Source organism: Drosophila virilis, chromosome 5 (genome assembly GCF_030788295.1).
Source record: "Drosophila virilis strain 15010-1051.87 chromosome 5, Dvir_AGI_RSII-ME, whole genome shotgun sequence".
In the NCBI taxonomy this organism is placed as follows: Eukaryota; Metazoa; Arthropoda; class Insecta; order Diptera; family Drosophilidae; genus Drosophila; species Drosophila virilis.
This window is the reverse complement of record NC_091547.1, coordinates 11,201,250-11,224,878: the sequence shown is the minus strand read 5'-3', so window position 1 is coordinate 11,224,878 and position 23,629 is coordinate 11,201,250. Positions and strand designations below refer to the sequence as shown.

The window sequence follows — 23,629 nt, the reverse complement described above, 5'->3', positions numbered from 1 at the left end:
GTACGCTTTTCAACACTTTTATTTTAGTTTTTCCGAAAATACCAAATGGAATAAAATTTATTTAGTTGTTGTTTATTTACATAAACTGCTGCAGCGGAAGGGAAAAGAGGGAGACAATCAATTATGCTCCGACTACCAGCCTTTATAGCGGCCCACGGAGCAGCCGGCAGACGTAAGTAGGTAACGCTGGACGCTTGTTGCATTGTTTTGGTTACATAAATTAACGTTTAAATTTGTTTAACACGCAGTTTCGCCTACAAGACAAAAACGCCGGAAACCCACTACGAAGTACTGAATGTTAAAAGCGATTGCAGCAAACAGGATATACGCAACGCCTATCTGAAACTCTCCAAACAGGTGCAACAAGTGCAAGCGGCTATCGCTGTTCGTTTACTATATAAATAATTCTCTTTAATTTTTTTCCTATAGTACCATCCAGATGTTAAGAGCAATGCCGCAAGTGTGGAGAAAACAGCGCGATTTGTCAAAATAACGGAGGCGTATCAGACCCTGGTGAAGACATCGACGCGCAAGGATTACGACGACAGCTTGATCTGGTATCCGGGCGGCGCACGTGAAACGATTCAGCCCTGGGATGTGAGACCCAATTACAATCCAAATCCTGGCCCGTACTATGGCATCAAGGGCATGAATCGTGTCTCCAACTGGCAGGTGGCCTTGTTTCTAATGTCTTTAGGCATTCTTGGCGCAATCTTCGGCTTTAGCTCGGTCAAGTAAGTGGCATCTTGTTGCTTATATATATATCTAGAAATTATATTTACAACTTATCAGACATTCGTTTGCGCTGAGCCGTCAAGTACAAGATGAAATCTCAGCGGAGGCAAACTCTCACCATGCGGCTGTTGTTGCCGATGCGCAAAAATATGGCAATCAGGAGCAAATGCGGCGCATGGTCGAGCGCCTGGCTAGGGATCCATTGGGCAGGGCAGCAGCCAAGTAACCATTTCAACGTTTTAATCATGTTTAGACTAAATTTTTTGTATATAGTATTCAAATAGATATGTTTTATGTATGGGCTTAATGGGCAACTGTATGTTCTGTGTAAGAAGCGCAAGCTGGAGCTCGCTTTCAATGTCTGGAAAGTGATTGACAATTTATACCCTTGCATAGGGTGGGCATTATAATTTTGTAGTGAAATTAAGGAGACATCTCCGACCCTATAAAGCCATGTCCGTCCGTCTGTTTCTATGCGAACTAGGCTCTCAGTTTTAAAGCTAACGTCATGAAACTTTGCAGAAGTGTGTCTTTCTGCTGAACGCAGTACATATGTCGAAACCGGACCACTATAAAATATAGTTGCCATAGGAACGATCGGTTGAAAAGTAGGTTCTTGTATAAAAAACTTTTTTGTTTATCAAGAAATCTGAACTAAACTCAGAATCGATCACTTTTAATATGCATCTTATATATATCCAAAATCCCAACAATACTGGACCATTATATCCTATAGCTGCCATAGGAAATCGGTTGAAATTAAGTGGTTGTATGAAAAACTTTTTTGTTTATCATTATATCTTGACCAAACTCGGCATTTATTAGTTTTACTATGCAACTGATATATATATAAAATTTTATCAATATCGGACCACTATATCATATAGCTGTCATAGATGATGTATGGAAAACTTGTTTGTTTTCCAAAATATCTTGACTAAGCACGCTATTTATAAGTTTTACATCGGTTGTTGTACTTATACTTACTCGGCATTAACTAGTGCTCCAGTGCTTCTTAGATCCAGGCATTATGAGTATTATAAAAAAGTTCGGTCTGCAAGGGTATTCAATCTACGGTAGCGCTTCTTTCTCGTCAAGTTTGCTCTTCGAAAATATGAAACAAGTTTTTAACTTAGGATAACGTAGTTTATGTTTTTATTTATATTATTTATTTCTTTTAATTTAGCAATCTTTGAGCAAATTGAATACTTAATTTAACATCGCGATGGGCGCATTTAATTACATAAATATTTGTATAGCTTGTACTTGTATATTTTTCTACTAATTAGAAGTTGAAAGCACAAAGATAGAATGAAAATGAGCGAACGATTCTCGATTGAATATATACTTAAAAATCCCGCCACCGATCTACAAACTAAAAATCACATATTTTCTATGAAATGCATAATTGCCTCATTACAATTACAACACAGACTTGGGCTTATCCTGGTCCAGCTCCTTGACCAGGACGCGTGCAGCGACATGCGGCAGGGCCGGCTTAAAGACGACCGCACCCTGCGGCTTATAGTCCGCATAATTCATTTTGTAGACCTCATGAAAGCCCAGCTTCTCCATAACGCGCGCCGAATAGTGACTGGAGCACAGCACATGGTAAACGGAGATCTGATGCTCTCGCATATACTCATAGGCACGTTCCGTCAGCTTTCCGGCAATGCCGCAGCCGCGATAATTGCTGTTCACGGAAAGTATTTTGCCATCAAGTATGCAATTCTCATTGGGATACAAATCAAATATGTTGAATTTCTCCTCTAAGTGATCCATTAGGCTGAGTATCTTTTGGAATTTGGGATGTTCGCAGGGATCGGCCAACTTATCAGCCGGCTCAGTTGGTGACTAAAAAGAAAATGAATTCAATTAGTGGGGCGATCTGATTTAATTGATGAGAACCTATAGTTAGCAGATGATTAAGCAAGTGAAGGTAGGCAGATATAGGATATAGATTGTATGGCGACTTACAGGCCGTCGCATGAGTCCATTGATAAAGACGCCTATGATTTCGCCCTTCTTGTTGAGGGCCTTGTACGAGCAGTTGTCCTTGAGGGGTTTCACTGAGAATTGCTCCAGTTCCTTGCACTCGCCGAGATCCAGAAATGTATTCAGTGGCTCATCCTGCAAACAAAAAAGAAGATGAAAACATAGTTTTAAAAAATAAAAAAACTGGCTCTATTAAACCAGATTCCCCAAAGTACAGCAACTGGCTGGGCCTGTTTATGTGTTAATATTAAATTAATAAAAAAAAAATTAACATTTGACAAATAGAAATTGAATCAGGTTTCTATCAAAAAATCAACAAAATATGCTAGCTTGCATATGAGAAATCTTTGATGGAATTTTAAATAGTATAATTTGTACAAATTGTTTAGGCAATTACGCGAGACACGAGTACAACATGCGAATTATAATAAAATGATTTATGCGCACGCATTCGTTTATTTATCTATTCGATCAGCATTTATTCATAATTTATGGCAATGCCAAACGGAACCGGAGCCACAGTCAGTCAGTCACTCAGTCAGTCAGTCGGTCGGGTTTGAATGCATAATTTGCATTGTTTTCTTTTTTATATATATATATTATATGTCACGCTCCAAGTTTCCAATTAATTGCAATCCAATACGGATTTTGCCCCGTTAACTGGAGTGGAAGTTTGTCACACGTTTCGCCAGTTCCACGCGAACAGATCGTTTTATGCGAGCCGATCTGATTGCGCAGCCGAGCATGAACTAGGCAACTAGTTGATGATCTTCAGAGTTTGAACTGGTTTTCGCTTCAGTTAAAGGTAAGCATAGCAGGTGTCTCATCAAGGGACTTTCCTATGAATCAGCTCGTAGTAAGGATAAAAGTTCAATCACTTTTGTGAATCGGGCAAAAAAAAAAGAAAGACCAGAAAAAATACATCAACAGCAAAAAACATTCACAAAATTCCTTAATTAATGCAAAAATCGAGTTTTAGTGTATTCATTGAAGCCAATCTCTGGCCAAAACACTAATTAAAATTTATTATGCATTTATTAAAAAATTGTTTGCTTTGTTTTGACTGCAACAGCACCTGTGTCAATTATAAATAAACAATTTGAATAACCTAGCAATAATTGGACTCAAATCTCTTGAGATTATGCGATTTTAAAGACAAGACAAATTCAAATGAAGTTAATTAGAAATCAAAGCCAACCTTAAAGAAGAAAGTCTTGAGCATGGCCAGCACTTCAGGTGTATCCTCGGGACGCACCAGCTCAATGGTAACGGGGCTTTCCTTGTCCAAATTGGCAGACGACGTCGACGACGACATATTGAGCACGTCCAATTTCTGGGTCAGACGGGCGATCGGATACAAATCGTTTAGCTGCAAGACGAAACAAAAGCGTTAAAAATCAGCTAGACACATGTATGGGTAGTACATCTATATAGATATATATGTATATATATATAAGTATATATAGGCTCGTATTTCAATGTATGTTTCGATTTATTATGGTTATTTATTGCTCTTAGATGAAAGCCAGACATTTTAATTTGAAGCACATGTGCGCCATGAGACGACGACGACGACGGCGACGGCGACTTTTCACTTGCATTTCCACACAGCCATTCCCATTTCCACTGGCATTTCCATGGCCAGCCGGGCGGGCAATATTTGAATTTGTTTTTCATGTACATTTTTGACACATCGCATAAATTATGGTCAAACAATTAATTATTCTACATGAGAAAACGGCTGAGCAAATATTGGACTAGAGCAAAGTTTTCAATATATAACAGAAATATGCGAAATAATTAGAAAATAGCTAAAACTATTTATAGCACTGAGTAGTATATATATATTACTATATAGCTGTTATTGAGAGAAACCCGCTTTTATCTAATAATATATGCTTAAATGATTGTCAATAAAACAAACATATTATCCATTTAAATTATAATAGAACAAACATTAGACCCAGTGCAATTATTCTATACTAAATATATATTTTTTTTCTATATTTTTGTTGTACACAAAAGAAAGGGCAAATAATAATTATATAAGCCATAAACTATAGTATTAGCGTAATTACTATATTGCAAATTTAATGAACTAATGTTTTTTCTTTAATTTTCAATTCAAGTGCAATGTCGTTTTTGGAATTAATGGAATATATTGTTTCCAATTTCCAATCTTAGCTTAAGCTGAATTATTAAATATTGCCCAAGGGATTTTTTTCTCTTGATAAGGGAAATTTTCTGATGAACTTATTTCCCTGCAAAAGAACTTAATAACATTGCATTTGTTTATTTACTAGAAATTTGGCTATTAACTTGAGCAACATTTTACACTTCTAACAAAAAAAAAATTTAGTAACTGACAACTGAGACTAAAGTAAAACTTTATTTTTATATTTCTTATGGTGAAAACAAGCCAAACATATTAGAGAAATTTGTTCCGAGAAGCATAAATTCAACAACACTACTCAAGAAAAGAAAATCCCTTTCCCCTATCTTGCAGTCTAGTGTATTGATTGGCATCACAAGATTGTTGCGTTAATACATCAAATACTTTGCATATTTTGCTTTAAATTTAATGTAATTGCATTTTGAGTGCGTAAAGCACCAGCCCCTCCCCCCACCTCTCCACCCCTCTCCCTCTCTGGATTTATGCACTTGCGTATTAGAGTAAATGTTTACTTTGGCATAATTCTTCGATTTGGCGCGATCGCAGCTATTCTTGGCACACGCTATATTTATAGGGTTGCCGCTTACCACCCCCCTCCCCCCTAGCATGCCCCGCCCTCGTGAAACCCACGCAAACGAACTGTGTTTACAAATCGAATTTGGGGGTCGATCAACCAGTCAACTTCTACTATATAGTATCTGATTCTATATGGTGTGCCACACTTACCGCACATCTGGAGTCAAGGATGTGGCGTTTGCTCTGCAGCAGCGGCTGCTCGCGCATATTTTGTACCTCCATAGTTGATTTTTGTTTTCTCTCTTTTCTTTTTATTTGTTTGAGGTTCCTTGTGTGAGGCGTGAGAAAATGTTGTTCGAAAAAAAATATAGGAAAAATCCCTAGCTCTGTTTTTTTTGCTTTTTGGCGCGCGCGTTTCTTTGGTATTTCTGTTGTTGTTGTTGTTGTTGTTGCTGCTTTTGCGGCGTTTGTTTATTTGCCAACGTATTTATATTTATTATTGTTGCTTTTATTTTTTTGTGTATTATTTTCTTTCTTGATTGTGCGCACCAGCAGAGCAACTGAAACACTTCACAGCTTTGACAGTTGCAAATAATGCTAATTTATTATTAAATCACACACACATATTCACAAAATAACGTGATTTGATATAATGTAATTGTTTTTCGTATTAATCCTGGCGTGTGTTTTGGTTTTAGGTTTTAGTTTGTTTTAGTTTAGGTGTCGCGCTCGGCCTCCGCGAGCTTTAGCTTCCCTTGTGCAAACAATGAATGCCAAACATCGCGGCTGTTTGCACTTTATATATGGCACAGGGGTATTGGGCAGAGTAACGTATACGCAGTGTGTGCTGAACCTGAACCCGAACCGAACAAGGCAGCCAGAGCGAGAGAACGAGCAACAGAGAGAGAGAGAGAGACAGAGAGAGGCAACGTAGGACGGCGAAATTTCAATCTCTTTCAGGCAGGCGCTGGCTTTGCCAAATGAATCCAGTTCCGTTGTTGCCTGCTGCCGATCACAACTGAGCACGAAGCACGAGCAAGCGAATTGCCGGACATAACAAAAGCTAAAACTGTGTATGGATAACGGCAGCAGCGGCGGGCAGCGAAGCCAGCAGTGACGTTGGCGCTACGTTTGATTAGGCTTGTGTGTGTGTGTGTGTGTGTGAAGGCAGATGAAGGTGTATGCAGAGGCAACATTTGCATTTGCTGCGGCGGTTCCACACGAGCGAATTAGACAAACAGTTGTATGCGTGTGTGTGTGTGCGTTGTGAGTGGTCAAAGAAAACCCGCTCTCTCGCACTCTCTCTCTCTCTCTCGTTCGCTGTCTACTCTCGCTCAGTGTGATCAAAACAGAGAAGGGAACAGCGCTTTGGTATCGTGACAAGTTTGTGAATGTTTGGAGTTTTGGCTGATGGGAGAGGTCAATTTTGCACGCTGTTTCCGGATTGAGAAAGCGTTTCGCTAAGTAGTTGACTAATGTTATGATAAGGGAAAAATGAAGTCACACGGAGTCATATTAATTGAATTAATTTCACACATTGCAAGTATATTTGTTAATTGCACTAATTAAATTTGGCAGCATTTAAAACAGTTGATTATTGACTTTCATGTTACGAGCGTGCTGTTGTATTTTAAGGTGAACTTCAACTTTGAGTGACAATGGCTGCCTGCCTTGCAATTGTATTGTTATCTAGTTTGTTGCACTTATGCAAAAAGCCGCCCCTTTAAATTGACAGCAGCTCATTTAACTAAGGCAAATATTTGCCGCTTGTCAACGAGGAAAGGATGTATGTATCTGGATCGACTGCTATCTGTTTGCCATACAAATACTCTCTCGCTGAGCGCGAGCCAATATTGCAGGCATTTCAATGCGACACTCGGAATTCTAAAAAGTTGAAGGCGTAGAGAGCGATTGGGGCGGGGAGCAGAGGCGGAGGTCAGTTGCGTTGGGTGTGTTTGCATTGAAGGTGCCGGCAATACTTCGAGTAGCTCTTTATGCGTTTATTTTGAATCTCTTGTTTTCTTTTCGCCAGCTCTGTTTGTGTTCTCCTCCGATTTTGTTTACATTGGCGGGCGTGCGCTCTTGTCAATTGGCAGACAGCGAAGCGCAGACACATAAATATGCATATATACAAAAGTTTTTAAAATATTTATTAATATTATTGTTTATTAAGTTATTTCTTTATTTCTTTTTGGCTGCGACACGCTGGTTTATTGACTTGCCAACATTTCCACCGATTATTTTGTTTTCTTTGTTGTTATTATTATTATTTGGCTTAGTTGCCAGCATTTTATTATTTTGTTATTATGTGCGCGTTTTGCTTTTATTGTTGAAAATTGTCGCCGATGAGCACGTGATAGGGGTTTTTTTTTTTATTTTTGTTTTTATGAAACGTTTTACATATGTGCATATTTTAATTTATATGGCAATATAGCTTAGTCACATTGGAAAATTACAAAATAACTCTTGGCTAATTTGCGGTTAACCTGTTTATTTGCTTAATTATTATTATTTTTTTTTTTATATTTATTTTGTTGTGCCCTTGATTGAGCTGTGAACCGTAGAGTTCTAAATTTAACGAACAGACATTCTTGAACTGATTGCGCTAATTTGAATCTATATAAGATCAGCCCCAAATTGGCCAAGCCTTCTCCTGGCCATAACTTGGCTCATTGTCTTTATTGTGCTGCCACTTTGATGTGGTCAATTGCAGGTGTTAAATGCGTATTTATATATATTCATCACACGGCTGAGTGTCTGTCTTTATAATTAAGGTAATGTGATTGCAGCATTTTTGGCATGTCATGAATGTGGATATCAAAATATTATTATTATTATATATATATATTTTTTTGTTCATTGAGCTCAAATGTTTTGCTTGACACTGGCTAACATGTCGTATGCTTATTACGTATACGTATAATTAAAAATCTACGTATGTGTCTCTTTTAAATTCTTAACTTAAGATAGTACAAATTCTTTTAATTTAACCTTTATTAGACTCCGATAAAATCGCATTTACCAAGTCTATCTTTTTATGTGTACCTATTTGTCTGCAAGAAATATAACCTATATAGGATATATAGGATTTGCTCACGTTTTTGAAAATCGCATTGAAAGGCAATTTAAAAGAAAGCAAAGCTAGTGGAACCAGAATGGAGCATACACGTGAGGGTGAGCGAAAGAGAAAGTCAGAGTATGAAAAAAAGAGATAGAGAAAGAAATGAGAGGGAGAGAGAGTGTGACTAAAAAGCTACTCAAAGAAATGAATGTGAGATAGTGAATTTTTTCAAATATGATGATTTAAGGTCATGAGAATCGCATAGAGGGGCGATTGGCATAACAGAAAGAAAGCAGGAATTTAAAATGCACAAGCATATACAGAAAGAAGCGGCACACAAAATTTGTCGCTCTCTTTAGCTCTAATAGACATACAAATAGAAAGACAATTTCATTAAGAATATTTTTATTAATAAGTTAAGCAATGCTTCCCACTGCTTGTACGCCGACTAACAAATGTGTAAGCTGCCGTTTTCCCGCATTTTTAATGGGCAAACCTTAACAAATAAGAAGACGGGATTATTTTTAGTTGAACACGTTGATTTTTATCGCGTTTTAGTGGGCAATTTCAGTGTGTCTAATAAAGTTATTCGAATATGATAAACAAATTAGGTAGTCTGTTGATATGGGAATTTGGGTAAATTCCTATTGTAAAATGGATTTCCAGTCGCCTATTTTCAATTCTAATGAGAGTGGAATTGAAGCAGTGCCAATGCCCATTTATAAACAGAATGCTGAGCTATTGTTGCGCAAATTGGAACAATCTCAGGTTTTGTATAATACTTACGCAATCAAGTCTCGTATCGGATAGATCTTGGCTATGCTCAATTTATTGAACCTTGTGAATGCAAACTTTAATTTGGCTTACAAACGTTTCGATTTGGGGGCTATAAATTGCATTGTCTAAACAATTCGCATGCAAATTTTCATTTTCATTTCGAATTTCCGCTTGATTTGCCGTATGTGTGTGTGTGTGTGTGCGCACGCGTGTGTGTGTGTGTGTGTGTGTGTGTGTGAGGCGTGTGTGTGTGCTTCAATTTTCGCAATGTCATGTGACTAACGAGCTGTATAACTCCTCCAGACTTCAACGAGCCGGCTATAAAACTGATTTGTTATACCCTAACCAAAGGTATATTCAGTTTGTCACGATCCCTGCGAGCATAAAACGTATATATGCATATAACTATAGCTGGATCCGTAGAGTCCAGGTCTGTCTATGCCTGTGCAAATCGCTCAGTTTTAAAGCTATCTTTATGATAAAGACCCCGATAGAGCTATCGTAGGAACGATCAGTCGAAGTTCTTGTATGAAGAAATTTTCCTAATTTTCCATATATTTTCTATCTTATATCTTAACCTATATCGCAGCAATACTATATATACCATCATAATGGAGCCATAATATCATCTATCAACAATTGATCCCAGTTCGAGTTTCTCTTGAGTATAGCTATATATAACATATGTATATATATCACCGACTTGATTTATTTTTTTGGGTTGGCCAAAATTGTGTGGCCCGTGTCGCAAGTCAATTTTACGCAGTCTGTCAATTTAAACAGACTAATTGACAATTTACACGTGTTCTCAGTGCGGGGCACCTTACGATTTGCGGCTCGCAATTCGCAATGTTTAGTAGTTTATTTAATTATTCATATGGCAGCTCGCACACGTCTTGGCATCTTACATTTTTTATATTTATTTTACCTGCATGAATGATATTATAGTGCGCACGTTTTACGACTCTTAATGATCCGTCATCGTGTGTCGCGGCTGCAATTTTGTTTGCATATCGATAATTATAGTGACATTAACGCCATTTAAGTGTGCACTCCGATCATTTGCCTAAGTACCCTGCACATAAATCGCTAGCTAAATATGATTTAGATATTTGCCGACAAATACATTTTGCTTTGCAGCCAATTGAGAGTTTATGTGGGAACTATCCCAGTTGACAGCTCAACCAAAGACTTTAGAGTGAATGTCAAAAAACGTGCGAATAAAGAAAGTAAGACGGCTCGAAATATGATTTAAATATGAATATATCATTAATATTTTTTATTCAGGTTACCTCTAAAAATATCAAAATAATCCATTTGATAATGCCCGACTGTTAGATACCCTAAATGCCACGTGTATCTGTCCTCCTCAAATAACTGCGGGCCTTATAGTCTGATTTTAGTGTAAATTTCAGGACCTGAAGCTTCCTTTTTAAACCAAGGAGCAAGGTTCTACAGTTTCCAGTGGGGGCTAGGGTATTCATGGGTGGCATACAGCAGGTATGATATTTTTAATCTATTTATGGCCACTTACCAAACTTGGTTTATGTAGCTTCTATAATTCTTAGTTATGCTTAAGAAACTAGTGTCAAAATCGATACTTATCGATTATTTCAAAAGTGAGGGAAAATATTGAAAACACAAAATCGATTTTTATCGACTATTTGTAAAGGGAAAAAAGATATCGAAAAAAATATGAGTAACAAAATTGATGTCATAGACTTTTGCAGCTATGCTGAAAAAAGTGACACAATCTATATTTATCGATTATTACAAAAGTAAAAGAAGATTTTGAAAAAGTCAAAGTCGATATTTATCGATTATTACTTAAATGTAAGAAGATATCAAAATATATATGATACGAATATATTTAAAGCTTAAGATTCCGAGTTCTTGAAACTAAATCGACTCCGCTCGTCGCCCTGATAAAGAATATATGCTCTTTATGGGGTCGGTGAAGCTTTCTGCTGTCTGTTACAAACATTTGCTTTAAGACCTTTCGCCCTTTCAGCTTATACAGAACCTGCTTTGCATTTAAAAGACTTTTAGGAACTTCTAGTATATCAGATTCTTAACACGGACACAGTTTCGTTGATACTTATAACACACCTGGCCCAACCTATTTAGTTTTTTTTTTTTAAATATAGTAAAATGTTTAAACGATTCAAGGTCAAGTTTGGCTTGAAATCAATCTCAATTTAATGCTGTCCAGGCCAGGTTAAGCTGCAATTAAGCTGTGTTGATATTCTAACTACATGTAATTAATAAAAATATAGCCCAGTGGTGCAACATTTTGGTTTTAATATGCAAATCCAACTAGGAGAACCAGCGATTATGACACGAGCGCTTAAAAATTTACAATTTTAATGGTTGGGAATATTCGCTAGAGCTTTGAGTTGGCAAAGATTTATGACTTTGCAGCTAACAGCTGGTTGTCTCAATAGATAAGCGAAGATATAAATGCAACGGATCAGAAATACACTTATTAAAAACTTAAATCAAACCAATTGAACTGGCTTTGAGTTTGAGGCAGACAACAAGTAAACTAGATAACATAACTTGCAAATAGAGACATAACAGCATAATAATAACATTAATGCAGCTCCCATAACATTAACATAAATATAGAGCACTGTTAAACTTAACATTATTTGCAGCTGTTACCACTTTTACCTAACTATGTTCAAGTCTTGATGACTTTTGGTTAGCGCAATTATCTATTTCCATTTGGGAGTGACAAAAAACGACACGCGCTGCTAAAACTGACTTACAATTAGCCCTCTTTGCCATAAATTAAATATTTACATTTTAAATACAATACAATAAATCATTATAATATAAATATAAAAAAAGCATTCCATGAGCATATTTAACGCGGAAATACCCTGTGTCGAATCTACAAGTAGATTAATTTAATAAATAATTTATTTTATTGTGGCGAAATTAAAGCACAGCACATATGTAATTGGGCTAAGTTTATTCTAGAGTCAACAATATTGCTTCCCGTCTGATCGGGAGTACAGGGTATTCAGCATAGAGGCGCGTGATATGCTTTTGACCAGGGCATGACATATGCTAAATAATGTTAAATTAAAAATATATATATATATATAAATGGCGACAGGTATATATCATATTTTATAACAAAATAACAGACCATGGGCAAATAACTATTGCAAAAAAGTTCGGCTATATATTGTTCAAAGTCTGTGACTTTTCCGACAGGTGGGCAGCTGTGTGTGTGTGTGTGTGTGTGTGTGTGTGTGTATCCGTGTGTGCCTGTGTGTGCTTGCTTGTGCTTGACAAAGCGGAATTGATTTGACCCCAGACCCAAAGGGGGGTAACTGGACAAATGGCCCACGGTCGGCTGGAGCTGGAGTCGTTGTCGTCGTGTGGCTTTAAGTCAACATTAAATGCTAAACGTGACTTGAAACTGAAAGCCAATGTCGCCGTCTATGCCACGGCGCTGCATGCGGCAGCGATGCAATTGTCAGCTTGCCAGCTTGTCAAGCTTTCAATAAACCTCAAAAGCCGCCTTATCAGCCGGGCCGTGAGCAGCTGCTCCCAAGCCCAAGCTTGTGGGTGTTTTTTTTGTATTCTTGGCCATAATTAACAGCGCCTCGAGGCACGAAACGCGGTTGGCAACAAACATTCGATTTAATTGTATTTTTGATTTCTTTTTAGCTTTGAATTTATTTTGATTTTATTTATTTTTTTTTATTTATTTTTTTTTTCATTTATTTTATATGCGCCTGATCAAAATTAATGTTACGTTCTAAACACATTAAAGTGCTTTTATCTCGCCAGACACAATGCACGTTTCCAACAATCAACTATGCCCCATTATCATGAGCGCACCATTAGATCTGTGTGGACCGTAAAGTGGATAAAAATTGGCAGCCAAATCCAGCAGTGAATTTGCCTACTGCTAAATTCGCTGGGCAATAAAAATTCATTAGCTGCCAGTTTATTAAATTGCACCCATAATATCAACCGTCATACGATATAGTTTACCATGTATGTGTATTACACACCAGGGGAAACTGTATTTTCACAAACAAAACAATTTGTTCATAAAGTGTGTCATCTCTCGATATCAATGTTATAGAATCAACTGATACTCTACAGTATCTGACGATCTTTTCAGGCATGGGTTCAACTAAATAGTTCCGCGGCGAACCATTCTAGTTCTTCAAAGTGTTATCTCTAATGTGTTTTCGAACACTATTTTGAAGCGTAGCGGAAGATCCAAATCAATTTTTAACTGACGTGAAATGAATTCTGTTAAGAAATCATTCATTATTTCGTATATTTTTTTATGGTATTTTGGAAAAGTAAAGTCTATCGAATTTCTCCCAAGTCGCAAGCTATTAACTGAAAAAGGTGTTTCTGTGCAAAGCTGTTCTTATGATAATTTGTTTTAGAGCAGTGTTATTAAAGTCCAAAAACATTGTGAACTTAAGTAGTTCCAGTAGATCGCGGGCTTCCAAGAAATCGATCATTATTTATCATTTTATATAAATATATATGTTCGACAAGAGATTAAAATAAAAAGACTTGCTTATTTAAAAGTTTTTAATAGCACTAAACGTCCAAAGTAAAGAATCAATCATTATTTATATATCTTTATATATTCTATGGTATTTTGCAGAAGTAAAACGCAAAACTCTGTAAATTTGGGTAACGTTTCTTCGTATTTGAAATGTGAAAATCTTGGAGCAGATTTATTTAGTTTGGTAAGTATATATTTTTATTGTAAATTACTAAAATGAAAACTAAAGCCATTATAGTAAACGAGTTTAAGTATGCGTTCAAAATGACCCATTTTTAATTAGCAGGTGTTTTTTTTGTTCCGATAATCTAGAACTAGCCTCATATACCTACAATTTTATTCATAAATTGTTTTACAACACTAAAAATAACTGAAGCTTAGATTTGACCACAGAAAAGCCTGTAAAATGTCAGGTCAACTATTTTAATAAGAAATTTTTCAATTAGCTGCAAATTTCACAGCTTTTCAGAGAAATTCTTGGAAGTTTCTTCAAAAAACTATAAAACTATATCTAGATGGAAACAGAAATACCGATTGTATACCCTGTTTGGCTTCGCTTGTCACATTTGAAATGCATTTTAAATTCGTGCATTGCCAGCTTAAACTTATTGGATCATCTCAATTTGTAACGCACCGAGAGATAACTCTATAAATATAAATATCATCATGCAGATTTAACAAAATGTAATTTGGCTGTCAGTCGTTAAAGCGAAATGCATAAATTGCGAGCATATTGTGCAAATCTCCATCTCCAATGATATATATTCATTGTCGCATTTGCATTTAGTGCAGTGCACTGGGACATGGATTACGCGAGCTGTCGGCTTAAAATGCGAATGAAACGATACAAAAAGCCGGAACTGGATGCGGTTGGGGGGGTGGGAAGTAGGAAGTGGGAAGTGGCAAATGCGAATGGAAATGCATGTCGATGTGGATGTGGCAGTGGCAATGCGAGAGCTTAAAGCTCAATTAAAATGAAATGCTGCAAAATGCAAGATAATTTTTTACATATGCCACCATGCAGCACAGAAATCTGCTGTTGTTGTTGTTCTTGTTGTTGTTTTTCCTCACAGTCAGCTAATCTGGCAGCCCTCCCTAGCTCCCTACCCACCCGCCACCCGCGCTTAAGCCTCGCACGGATGCGGCAGCAGCAACAGAACAATACGCATACGCCCTGTTTGCCGCACTCGCCTCTCGGCTTCTCTCCTGGCTGAAAAGCAAACAGACAGCAGCTAAATTGTTGGCAGGAAGCCAGCCAGGCAGCTGGCGCACAACACAATATCATCATTACCATCATCATCATCATCATCATCATCATCTTCTTCTTCATCGTCATCTTCATTATGATTGTCATTGTGTTTGCCGCTTGGCTGGAGTGCAGTAGCAACAAGCTGCCTCGGGGCTCGAACCACCGTTTCGCGCGCCCCTCTCTGCGATTCTGGCTGACACAATGTTGGCGCCATTTTGCTGTTTGCTTTTCCTCTTGTAATAAAATGAGATCCGGCATGCTGTTTCCCTTTGACGCTGTGCTAATGATAATGGCATCTGTATAGACTGAGCCAGTCCTCGACTTGTTACAATATGCAAAGTATGTTTTCCATTTAAGCACTTGAAAATTCAATGACACAACTCGAGCCTCGCTGGGGAGCTGACTTTTGAAGGCGCGTCGCCTCCTGCCTGTGGGGCTGGCCTCTTGACAGGAGCGCTGCTTGTCTTTGTTGACAGATTGATTTTAATGTGTTTTTATTGTCATTGTTATGTTTCTATCAAGATGAGAGCAGGCAGGTCCTTTGAATGCTGCTGCTCCTTGCCTCAATGTCGCCTTTGTTTATCGAAGCATCATTCATGAACTGGCAAACGTTTTAGCTTAATTGGTTTGTGCCAAAAGCCGCTTGGCAATTGAATTAAATAGCTTTTACTTTGAGTCTCATTAATTGTTTCGACTCGCAAATGGCAAACATAATAAATCCCCATCTGAAGCTCTTTTTCCATTTGTTATGTGGCCAAATACGAGCCAGCCTAATATTCCGACTCGTTTATTTAATTGCATGAAAAATGATTTTTCCATCCTGCTGCTGCCATTTGCCGAGTGCGCTCATATTTTACACAGACCTGCCGGGATCTGGGCAACGGCAGCTGTAAATTCTATGCAAAAACTTTTTACATTCATTTGCGTTTAGTCAAAGAGCTGCAAATGCGCATTGGAACTAACATTTTCCTTTAAATTCAACGAAATTCATTTATTCATTTCACAAAAGGTTTTTCATGCGGTTTTTATGCTACTTTTGCTGGCAGCGAACTTTTGGGAACGTTTAAATGAAATTTGTTTTATAATGGCAATTGCCAGTAATTTCTCTCTCTATTTGAACTTAGCTTAACACAATGAGAATTGAGAATTGCATAGAAAGGCTCTGTCTGAAAGGCACTTTATTCAAAGGGTTAAGTCTCTCTCTCTCTCTCTCTGTCTTTCTTTCTCTCTCATTTTCTCCCTCTCTTATCTTCTTATATACAAAATTTATAGGAGGAGGAGTTATATTTTTATGTTATCTTCAGTTTGGACTTCTTTAAACATGCACAAGTTCAACTTATTATGGCCTAGTCCTTCGACCCGATCTAATTTTATTGGCCAATTGTCCTGCCACCATTTAATTTGACCCACACACGTACACAACCTTTGCACACATAGCACCTGCCCATCTGTCGTTGATTTGAATTCAATTAAGTGGACCGCACAGAGCCAAGGTGGGCGAGAAATGGGGGGGCGGCGGCGTATTAAGCTCAGGCATTCGACTTGTTTGTGTCGGCCAACTTTATTGAAGCGTGTTAAACACAACAAACTCGTAACATGAAATCCAATCAAATCGATACAAAAAATGTGAGAAAAAATGCCTTGGACCGCACAGCCAAGGGGCAGGGGCAGGGGGAGGGAGCGAAATTGGGGGCGTATACGCAACTTTAATACAAGTCAAGACGAAGTCGGGCCAACTGGACTTGAACTTCCATAAGGGACTTAAGCAACTGGAATTTATTATTTTTTTTGTTGCTGTCTAAGTTTGTGCCCCCATCCCCCCCACTCCTCTTCCCTTCCTCGCCAAATCAATTGAAATAAATTCCGTGTGTGTGTGTGTGTGTCTTGTAAGTTTTTGCTCTGATTTCAGTTTTTTCTCCGTTTTCCTTTGTGTGTTGTCTGCATGACTTTGATTTTCATGGCTTTTACCGCGTACGTGCGGATTTCCCATTGTGTGGTGTTTTTATTCTTTCTTTTTTTTTTTATACATTTGTCGGTTTTGTTGCAGCATTTTGTAGTCGTACATTTTATGTGTGGTGTCCTGTGGTGGTCCTGTGGGTCCTGGCAAATCGAATGTTTGCGTGCCTTACTTCCATAATTTGGTCAATTGTCACGACCTGCCCAGCCCGGCCCAGCCCTGCACCGGCTCTCAGCTTAGCTATTCAATTTGAAAATTGAAAACTGAAATCAGTTCTTTCGATTGCTTATCGCTGGGCGAACTCTAGACTCCCTTTGAATTACCCACTGATAGCACTCCATAAATAGCTGTATTTCATGTGGTTATCAATAAATACACGAAGCGCGAGGCTAAATAAATTCTTATCAATTGGTGTACATAGATAGTGCAAGAAATCGTTAAGGCGACATGGTTACTGCAAGCAGCATGAGAATTGCGTAGAAGGGCTTTATCTCGAACAAGCTTTAGTCCAATATTTAACACTTTAAGGCAGTTAAGATTAAATAGTTAAGTAATTTTCATTATATAACCACAAATTATCCATAAAAATAATTTATAATAAAAAAAAGTGCGCATTTCCTTCAACTTTTTTTTAAGTTATTCTTTAAGCTAAATGCGTGTAAATACATTGCCAAGTATTTGGGTTAATTTGTATATCATGAAAAGCTCGAGTCAGGACTAAAAATAAAAACCTTGCTCATCTTTTGAGATGTTATAATTCTTTCTGTTTTTGGGTTATGCGCGTTGGCATGCTATTAAACTATAAAAATATTTAAAACATATATTTAATGGCCGGCAAATGCTTAGGAAAATATTTGTTTCGGCCACAGACGTAGTACATATAGTATTTATAGGGTCAGACAAATTTTTTTTTTTTTTTAATTTGATTTGGTCGCTTGCCAAAAAGACTCGTAATTTCTGGTACCGCCATTGTGTTTGTATTTATATATTAATGTATTTGCGGCATTTAATCAAGTTCTGGTCCACAAACGAAAACCTTGTTGTTCTTTCAAGACATATTCGATTTTTTATATAGCACTTGGCGGCAAATCTTATTGTGAAACACATAGAACAGGGCGGGAAAACAATTGGAACATTACCCCTATGAGCTATATACATAAATTTAAAAAAAATATATAAAATCACGTTGGGTCAGGGAAACTTACGCGTTGGAATTGGCTAATGAATGGGCCTGGCTCCTTTCTCAAGAAATTGACGCAGCTGTTGATGAACTAACACTTCGTATTTTGTATTTGTAATTTTTTTTTTTTTTTTTTGGCTCGACCAATCAAAAAATCGTGCGGCGTGTCGTGTGTTCTTTTAAATCTGGGCGCCCTGATGTTTGTGTTTTTTTTTTTTGTTGTTTTATAGTTGATTATTTTAGCGGTTGACCGTTAGCGCGCGTATTGACCACGAGGGCAACGCATTTGATACTGAAACCGAATTGTTGTAAACAAACTGATACAACCCCTCGCATTGGTGAAATGCTTTTGCGCCACTCAATTGTGCCGTTATTTGGGCATTTGAAGCACTCAAACGGCGCGCCAGAACACGGACAACCCCCAAAAAAGTGCGATGGAGGAGACAACAACAAAGCGCTCCAGCTCAGAATGCGAACCTAACGCTGGGCAAGGCAAGGCGAGGCGAGGCTACGCGACGCGGCGCGACGCGACGCGAAGAGCGAAAGCGTGTGTAAAAGCTGAGCGAGCTTTTCCACTTTTCCACTCAAATTGGAGCGCGACCGATAACAGTTGCGGACTGTTGATAAGACCAAAGTGTTTTTGTTGCCAGCCAAAATGAGTGCTTTGCACAGAAACAGTTGTTCTTCTTATATGGTATATGAGTAAATACAGACTTATTGCGATAACAGTTGTTGAACAAACATCAGGCGAGCCGCATGTTTATTTCTTATCATATGAAATAGCGGAGCAAAATTGTTTACCAGTCAGCCAAATTACTCATATATTATATAGTCAGCATAAACATAAGAAAAAAACGAAACGTGTCTGGTCTATAAAATTGCTGCATTTACAATTCATTCATTTACTTAGCTTAATGAACATACACGTTAAACTGCCGAAATGCTGATGGTTTTACAATACCCTTTACTCAAGGTACAGCAGAACAGTAGAATACAACAAGATAACAAGATTGAAGATTATACGATTTATTTAATCTTCATCTAGAGTAATAATCAGTAGTTAATATTATATTAAACAAAACCGTATTATGAAGCTAGCTTTCAAATAGTTTTCAACTGATTTGTTTAATTTTATATATGAATTCAATTTGTAACGTGTTTGGCGCCACGCAAACACAGTGTTGTCAAATACGTTTGGTAAGTGTTGTGCACTCTACGCTGTATTCACCAACACTGCTCAAAATCTTAGATGCACGTCAAGAACGACAAAAAATCGAATTACACAAAATATAACACAAAAAGTAATAACAATTGACAAAAGCAACTACTTGCCAAGTAGCTGGTCGATTAAGGATAATGCACGGAACCTACACAAGCGAGCAGCCAACAGATTTTCAGGCTGCCACCGCCGCAGCAGCAGCGGCGGCAGCAGCAGCAGCAGCCGCTGCCTCAGCTTCAGTGTCTGCGGTGAGAACTACAGCTGAGCAGAGGGATTTGGAGCGGGAAAGCAACAGCAATGAGCCGGACGAGTGGAGCATGAGCGAATGCGGTTTCGCGGACAACGATGTACAGCGTGCAATACGCGGCGGCAGCGCCGCCGAAGACATTACACAATACCCCATACACGGCTGGGTGGATGTGACCAAGGAGTTTCACGATGCCTGCGCCGAGCTGCTGCCCGGCGAGCTGGCGCAGGACATGCTGTTTGGTTTGTTTGAGGCTATGTCTGCGATAGAGATAATGGATCCCAAAATGGATGTGGGCATGGGCTTCGATAAGTTCGATTTGCCGCCGCCCTCTTTCGAGGCGGCCGTTGCGGTAAGTTGCAATTGCCTTTGCTGGAATCACTAACTCATTATGAAATTACAGATGGGCGCCATTAAGTTGGATGGCCTGGAGCCGGCAGAGCTTATTGGCATTTTCGATGCACTGTTTGCATGCTTGGTCTCCTGGCTGGAAGGCAATTCCATGGATCAGGTGTTATTCACCTGCCTCTATCTGCATGCACCATCACAGATACAGGACAAGGCGCTGCGCGTCTTTTGCACCGCTGTGCGCAATCTGATTGTGGTCATCAAAAATATCATCATACTGGCTGCTGTCAACGAGGAGGAGGATTTTCAATTGTATGGCAATTCGGCGCTGCTGGCAGCGGAAAAGGCTCAGCCCACAAGCATTGCCGGACTATTGAAAGAGGTGGAGGATGAGCTGGTGCGCAAGTGCAAACAGCTGCCGCCGGTTGAAAATCAAAATCTCATGGCTGTGGTACATCGTTTACGCTTTATGCGCCACCTATTCCAAGCCATTTACCAACTGGAGCTAATGGTGGGTGCTGAGAGCGCCGAGGAGGCGGTCAATGAAATCTACAAGAGTCTCAATGTGGCGTCCGAGCTGCTGCCGCTCATTAAACGCACCATCGAACGTGGCACCCAGCCCGTTGAGGGATGTAAGTATGGGAATTATATAATGTCGGAAAGAGCTAAACAAATCTTTGTACACAATAGCCGAGGCGCCTAATCCCATGGGTTTCTCTCCGCGCATACATGACAGAAGCCAGCCACCCACATTTCCGCGCAGTATCAAGATACGTGAACGTCCCGCCAGCTATCAATTTCTGGAGGAGATGGTGGCGCGTTTCAAGTACGCCTGCAAGGTGATACGCTATAAGGACTATTACTCCGCGCTGGTATGTCATAAGCAGAGTAAATATGCAGTCTATATAGTTAATATATATGCTTTTCTCTTAGAACTTCTTCATCGAGTACAGCCGCAAATCGGGACACTGCATCCTCTCGCGCAGCGTGCTCCAGAGCCTGTTTAGCTCGAGTATACGCTTAGCACATGGCAAACAATCGATGAAGCAATTTTTACGACATTCGGTGCAGGCATTTAATTCACCGCCCGTGCTGAATCCCAAGCATCCGGTGGCCAGTGATCCTAAGGTGCAGCAGCATCTGGAAACCTTCTTTCGCTATTGCATCAACATGAACACCTTCAATCAGTTCATACGCTTGTGCGGCTTCAATCGTGCACGGCAGCGCGATAAGCTGGCGCATCTAATTGAGAATTTCGACCCGCTGCAGGTGGATGCGGCACGTCTGGATTCGCTGATGAATCAGCTGGCCAATGAGCGCGCCATGGAGGGCAATGAGTCGCATGCGACGGCGCTGAAGCACAGCACGCACTTCTCCACGTGGGTGCTGTATAATTGCTTTCGTGCGATGCTCATCTATCTGATGTCTGGCTTTGAGCTGGAGCTGTATGCTGTGCACGAGTTTCTGTACATATATTGGTATCCCTATGAGTTTCTAGTGGGTTTTCTGGTATCGGCGCTGACGCGCACAGAGAATATATTGCTGGCGCAAGAGGAATATGCTGAGCATCAGAGCAAAATTCAATTGAATGGCGGTGGCAGCGGTTCTGGCGGCAAGAATCGCAAGGCTGCCAAGCCCAAGAAGAATAAGAAACAACAACGTCCCTATCGCCAGGAGATCGTCTATTACCATGCCCTGCTCAGCTTGTGCGGCGGCATGTACAAGGCCATGGGTGCTCTAACCAAAGATGGACGCGTGCGTCTGCCCATGTCCAAGTTCGACAATGAGGAAATACGCTACAATCGACGCTTCTCGCCATTTGTGCCCCTCACCAGCCCGCCGCCAGTGTCCTATGCTGAATTCAAAAATATACGCGATCACATGATGCTCAACAGCGTCGAGGAGCTGTACAGCTATGCGGCCAAGCATTTCGATCAGGCGCGCAATGTGCTCGAAAGCATACAGAACCCCGAGCAGGAGGTAGGCTTGAAATGATTAACGACTATTCAATTTAATTAATTGGGTTTTGTCTTCTAGATTCTGGACCTGCTGCAAATAGCGCGTACCAATTTTGTGGTGATGAATGTGCTCGCCCGTGGCCACCAGAAGGAGGTGAAGCGTCAGCCGGAATTTGATTTTAGCAGGCACAGCTATTTTCCCATTATCAAACTGAAGTAGCTCCCAAGTTCGTGTTCATATCGCTCCTCTCTCTCTAATCATTAATTGTCTTAGATCTTTCTTTTACATTTTGTTTCGTCCCTTAACAAATAAAATTGGTTTGTATTCATACAGCGGAGACTGTAAGCCGAACAGCTTGTGCTTAAGACAATTCTGCAGCAGCTGATCCCACAATGTCCTGCTTGATCAAGTACTCCTCCACGTAGCCGCTTGTTTGACAACTGCGCGCACACGTGTATACCGCCAGCACGCCCCAGTCTAGTGTTTCGTCTTTGAGCAGCACCAGCATTTGTGGCATTATCTGGAATTCAAACTGACGTGGACCGCCGCACTGGGCACAGTTGGGCATCGCTTGCAGCTGATCTTCAATCGTATCCGCCACGTTTGCTATCCACAGCGGCTCACCTTGGCGTTTGTAGCGCACGATTTGCTCGGGCTCAGCTGCAATTTGCTGCTTGAATTTTTGAAAGGCTTTGTCCTCGGCTGCCGAAGCACTGCCAAAGTATTTGTCCAGCTCCTTTTCGGGCACGTCGCTTAGCTCGCCCGTTTTGCCGCTGGCGGAGAGCTGCTCATACTCTGCCAGACATGCCTGCTCGTCCTTCTCAGATGCTGCAGACACCTCGCTTGTTGGTTCCCGCTCCATGACTATTTCGTAGACAGGAAACTCAATCGCTGACAGGGGCTTATTGGCAACTTCTGGCAGTCTACCGCCGCCACAGTGCTGCTTGTGCTGCTGCCAATGTGCACGTTGGTGTGCGGCACAGCAATAGTTGATCTCCTTGCAACGGCTGCAGGCATGCGGCGCCAAGCAGCCGCAGGCGGCGCACAGTTTCTTAAGACTAGCTATGGCAGGCTACGTGTATAGAAACAATAAGATTGGGTAAGTTCCTTTAGAAGCAAACAACACATACCAGAGGCTCGCCATGCTCCGAGGGCTCCTGCTCCGAGTAGAATTTGTTTTTCAGCGGCAGCTGCGAACGCAGCACGGTGAAGTTTCTGGTAAGCGAAAAATAATAATGCTAATCTTAACATATATACATATATTAACACTTGCTTTGCCACTCACTCCGCCTTGTTGACCTGCTGACAGTCGCCATTCCTGCACACAAACACATAAATGCTGCGATGGAAATTGAACTCGTCTTCATAAGCCGCATACAGCTGACAGAGAAAGGCTTTTTGCGCGTGACACTGTTTGCATTGCAGCTGAGCTGTGCTTGGCAGCGCTTCCAATTCAAGCCAGGCCGGCTGGCCGCCCAGTTTGCTGGGGAAGTAGCGATTACTCAGCCAAGCCGCATTATCCGGCTGCTCTGCAAAACCCAAATCCACATCCATCGCGTGTTTACCTTTTGCTAGAGCGCGTGTTATTAAACCAGCCCTGGTCTGCGAATATCGATAGGTTAGTCTGCACGTTAATCGATAGTGCTAGTGTTGTAAGCATG

General features: G+C 39.9%; 4 protein-coding genes across 11 annotated transcripts; 2 read left to right on the top strand and 2 right to left on the bottom strand.

Annotated features, from left to right (window-relative positions):
* The first annotated feature begins 8 nt into the window (after positions 1–8).
* On the top strand, positions 9–19,673 carry DnaJ-60 (DnaJ-like-60). Of its 7 annotated transcripts, none has more exons than XM_070209653.1 (6): positions 10–176; positions 249–357; positions 430–734; positions 13,909–13,993; positions 19,375–19,392; positions 19,445–19,586. In XM_070209653.1, exons 1-6 carry the CDS (start codon positions 124–126, stop codon positions 19,508–19,510), a joined length of 636 nt encoding a protein of 211 aa, XP_070065754.1. In that variant the 5' UTR covers positions 10–123; the 3' UTR covers positions 19,511–19,586. The 7 variants fall into 7 exon arrangements, with proteins under 7 accessions (XP_032291560.1, XP_070065754.1, XP_070065756.1 ...); XM_070209656.1 differs by having other exon boundaries at positions 12–176; positions 19,535–19,673; XM_032435669.2 differs by having other exon boundaries at positions 9–176; positions 19,375–19,501.
* speck lies at positions 1,986–18,541 on the bottom strand. 2 transcript variants are annotated; one of them, XM_015173720.3, is made up of 4 exons: positions 18,221–18,541; positions 3,929–4,099; positions 2,713–2,865; positions 1,986–2,589 (listed from the first exon to the last, which is right to left on the bottom strand). In XM_015173720.3, the coding sequence occupies exons 2-4, from the start codon at positions 4,043–4,045 to the stop codon at positions 2,158–2,160; spliced, it is 702 nt and encodes a 233-aa protein (XP_015029206.1). In that variant the 5' UTR covers positions 4,046–4,099; positions 18,221–18,541; the 3' UTR covers positions 1,986–2,157. The 2 variants fall into 2 exon arrangements, with proteins under 2 accessions (XP_015029206.1, XP_002050413.1); XM_002050377.4 differs by lacking the exon at positions 18,221–18,541 and adding an exon at positions 5,630–6,195.
* On the top strand, positions 19,552–22,319 carry Naa35 (N-alpha-acetyltransferase 35). The gene is made up of 5 exons (XM_002050378.4): positions 19,552–20,013; positions 20,065–20,641; positions 20,700–20,881; positions 20,943–21,989; positions 22,047–22,319. Exons 1-5 carry the CDS (start codon positions 19,552–19,554, stop codon positions 22,185–22,187), a joined length of 2,409 nt encoding a protein of 802 aa, XP_002050414.1. The 3' UTR covers positions 22,188–22,319.
* Zfrp8 (Zinc finger protein RP-8) lies at positions 22,245–23,571 on the bottom strand. Its single transcript, XM_002050379.4, has 3 exons — positions 23,254–23,571; positions 23,099–23,183; positions 22,245–23,040 (listed from the first exon to the last, which is right to left on the bottom strand). The coding sequence occupies exons 1-3, from the start codon at positions 23,520–23,522 to the stop codon at positions 22,330–22,332; spliced, it is 1,065 nt and encodes a 354-aa protein (XP_002050415.1). The 5' UTR covers positions 23,523–23,571; the 3' UTR covers positions 22,245–22,329.
* Between the last annotated feature and the right edge of the window lie 58 nt (positions 23,572–23,629).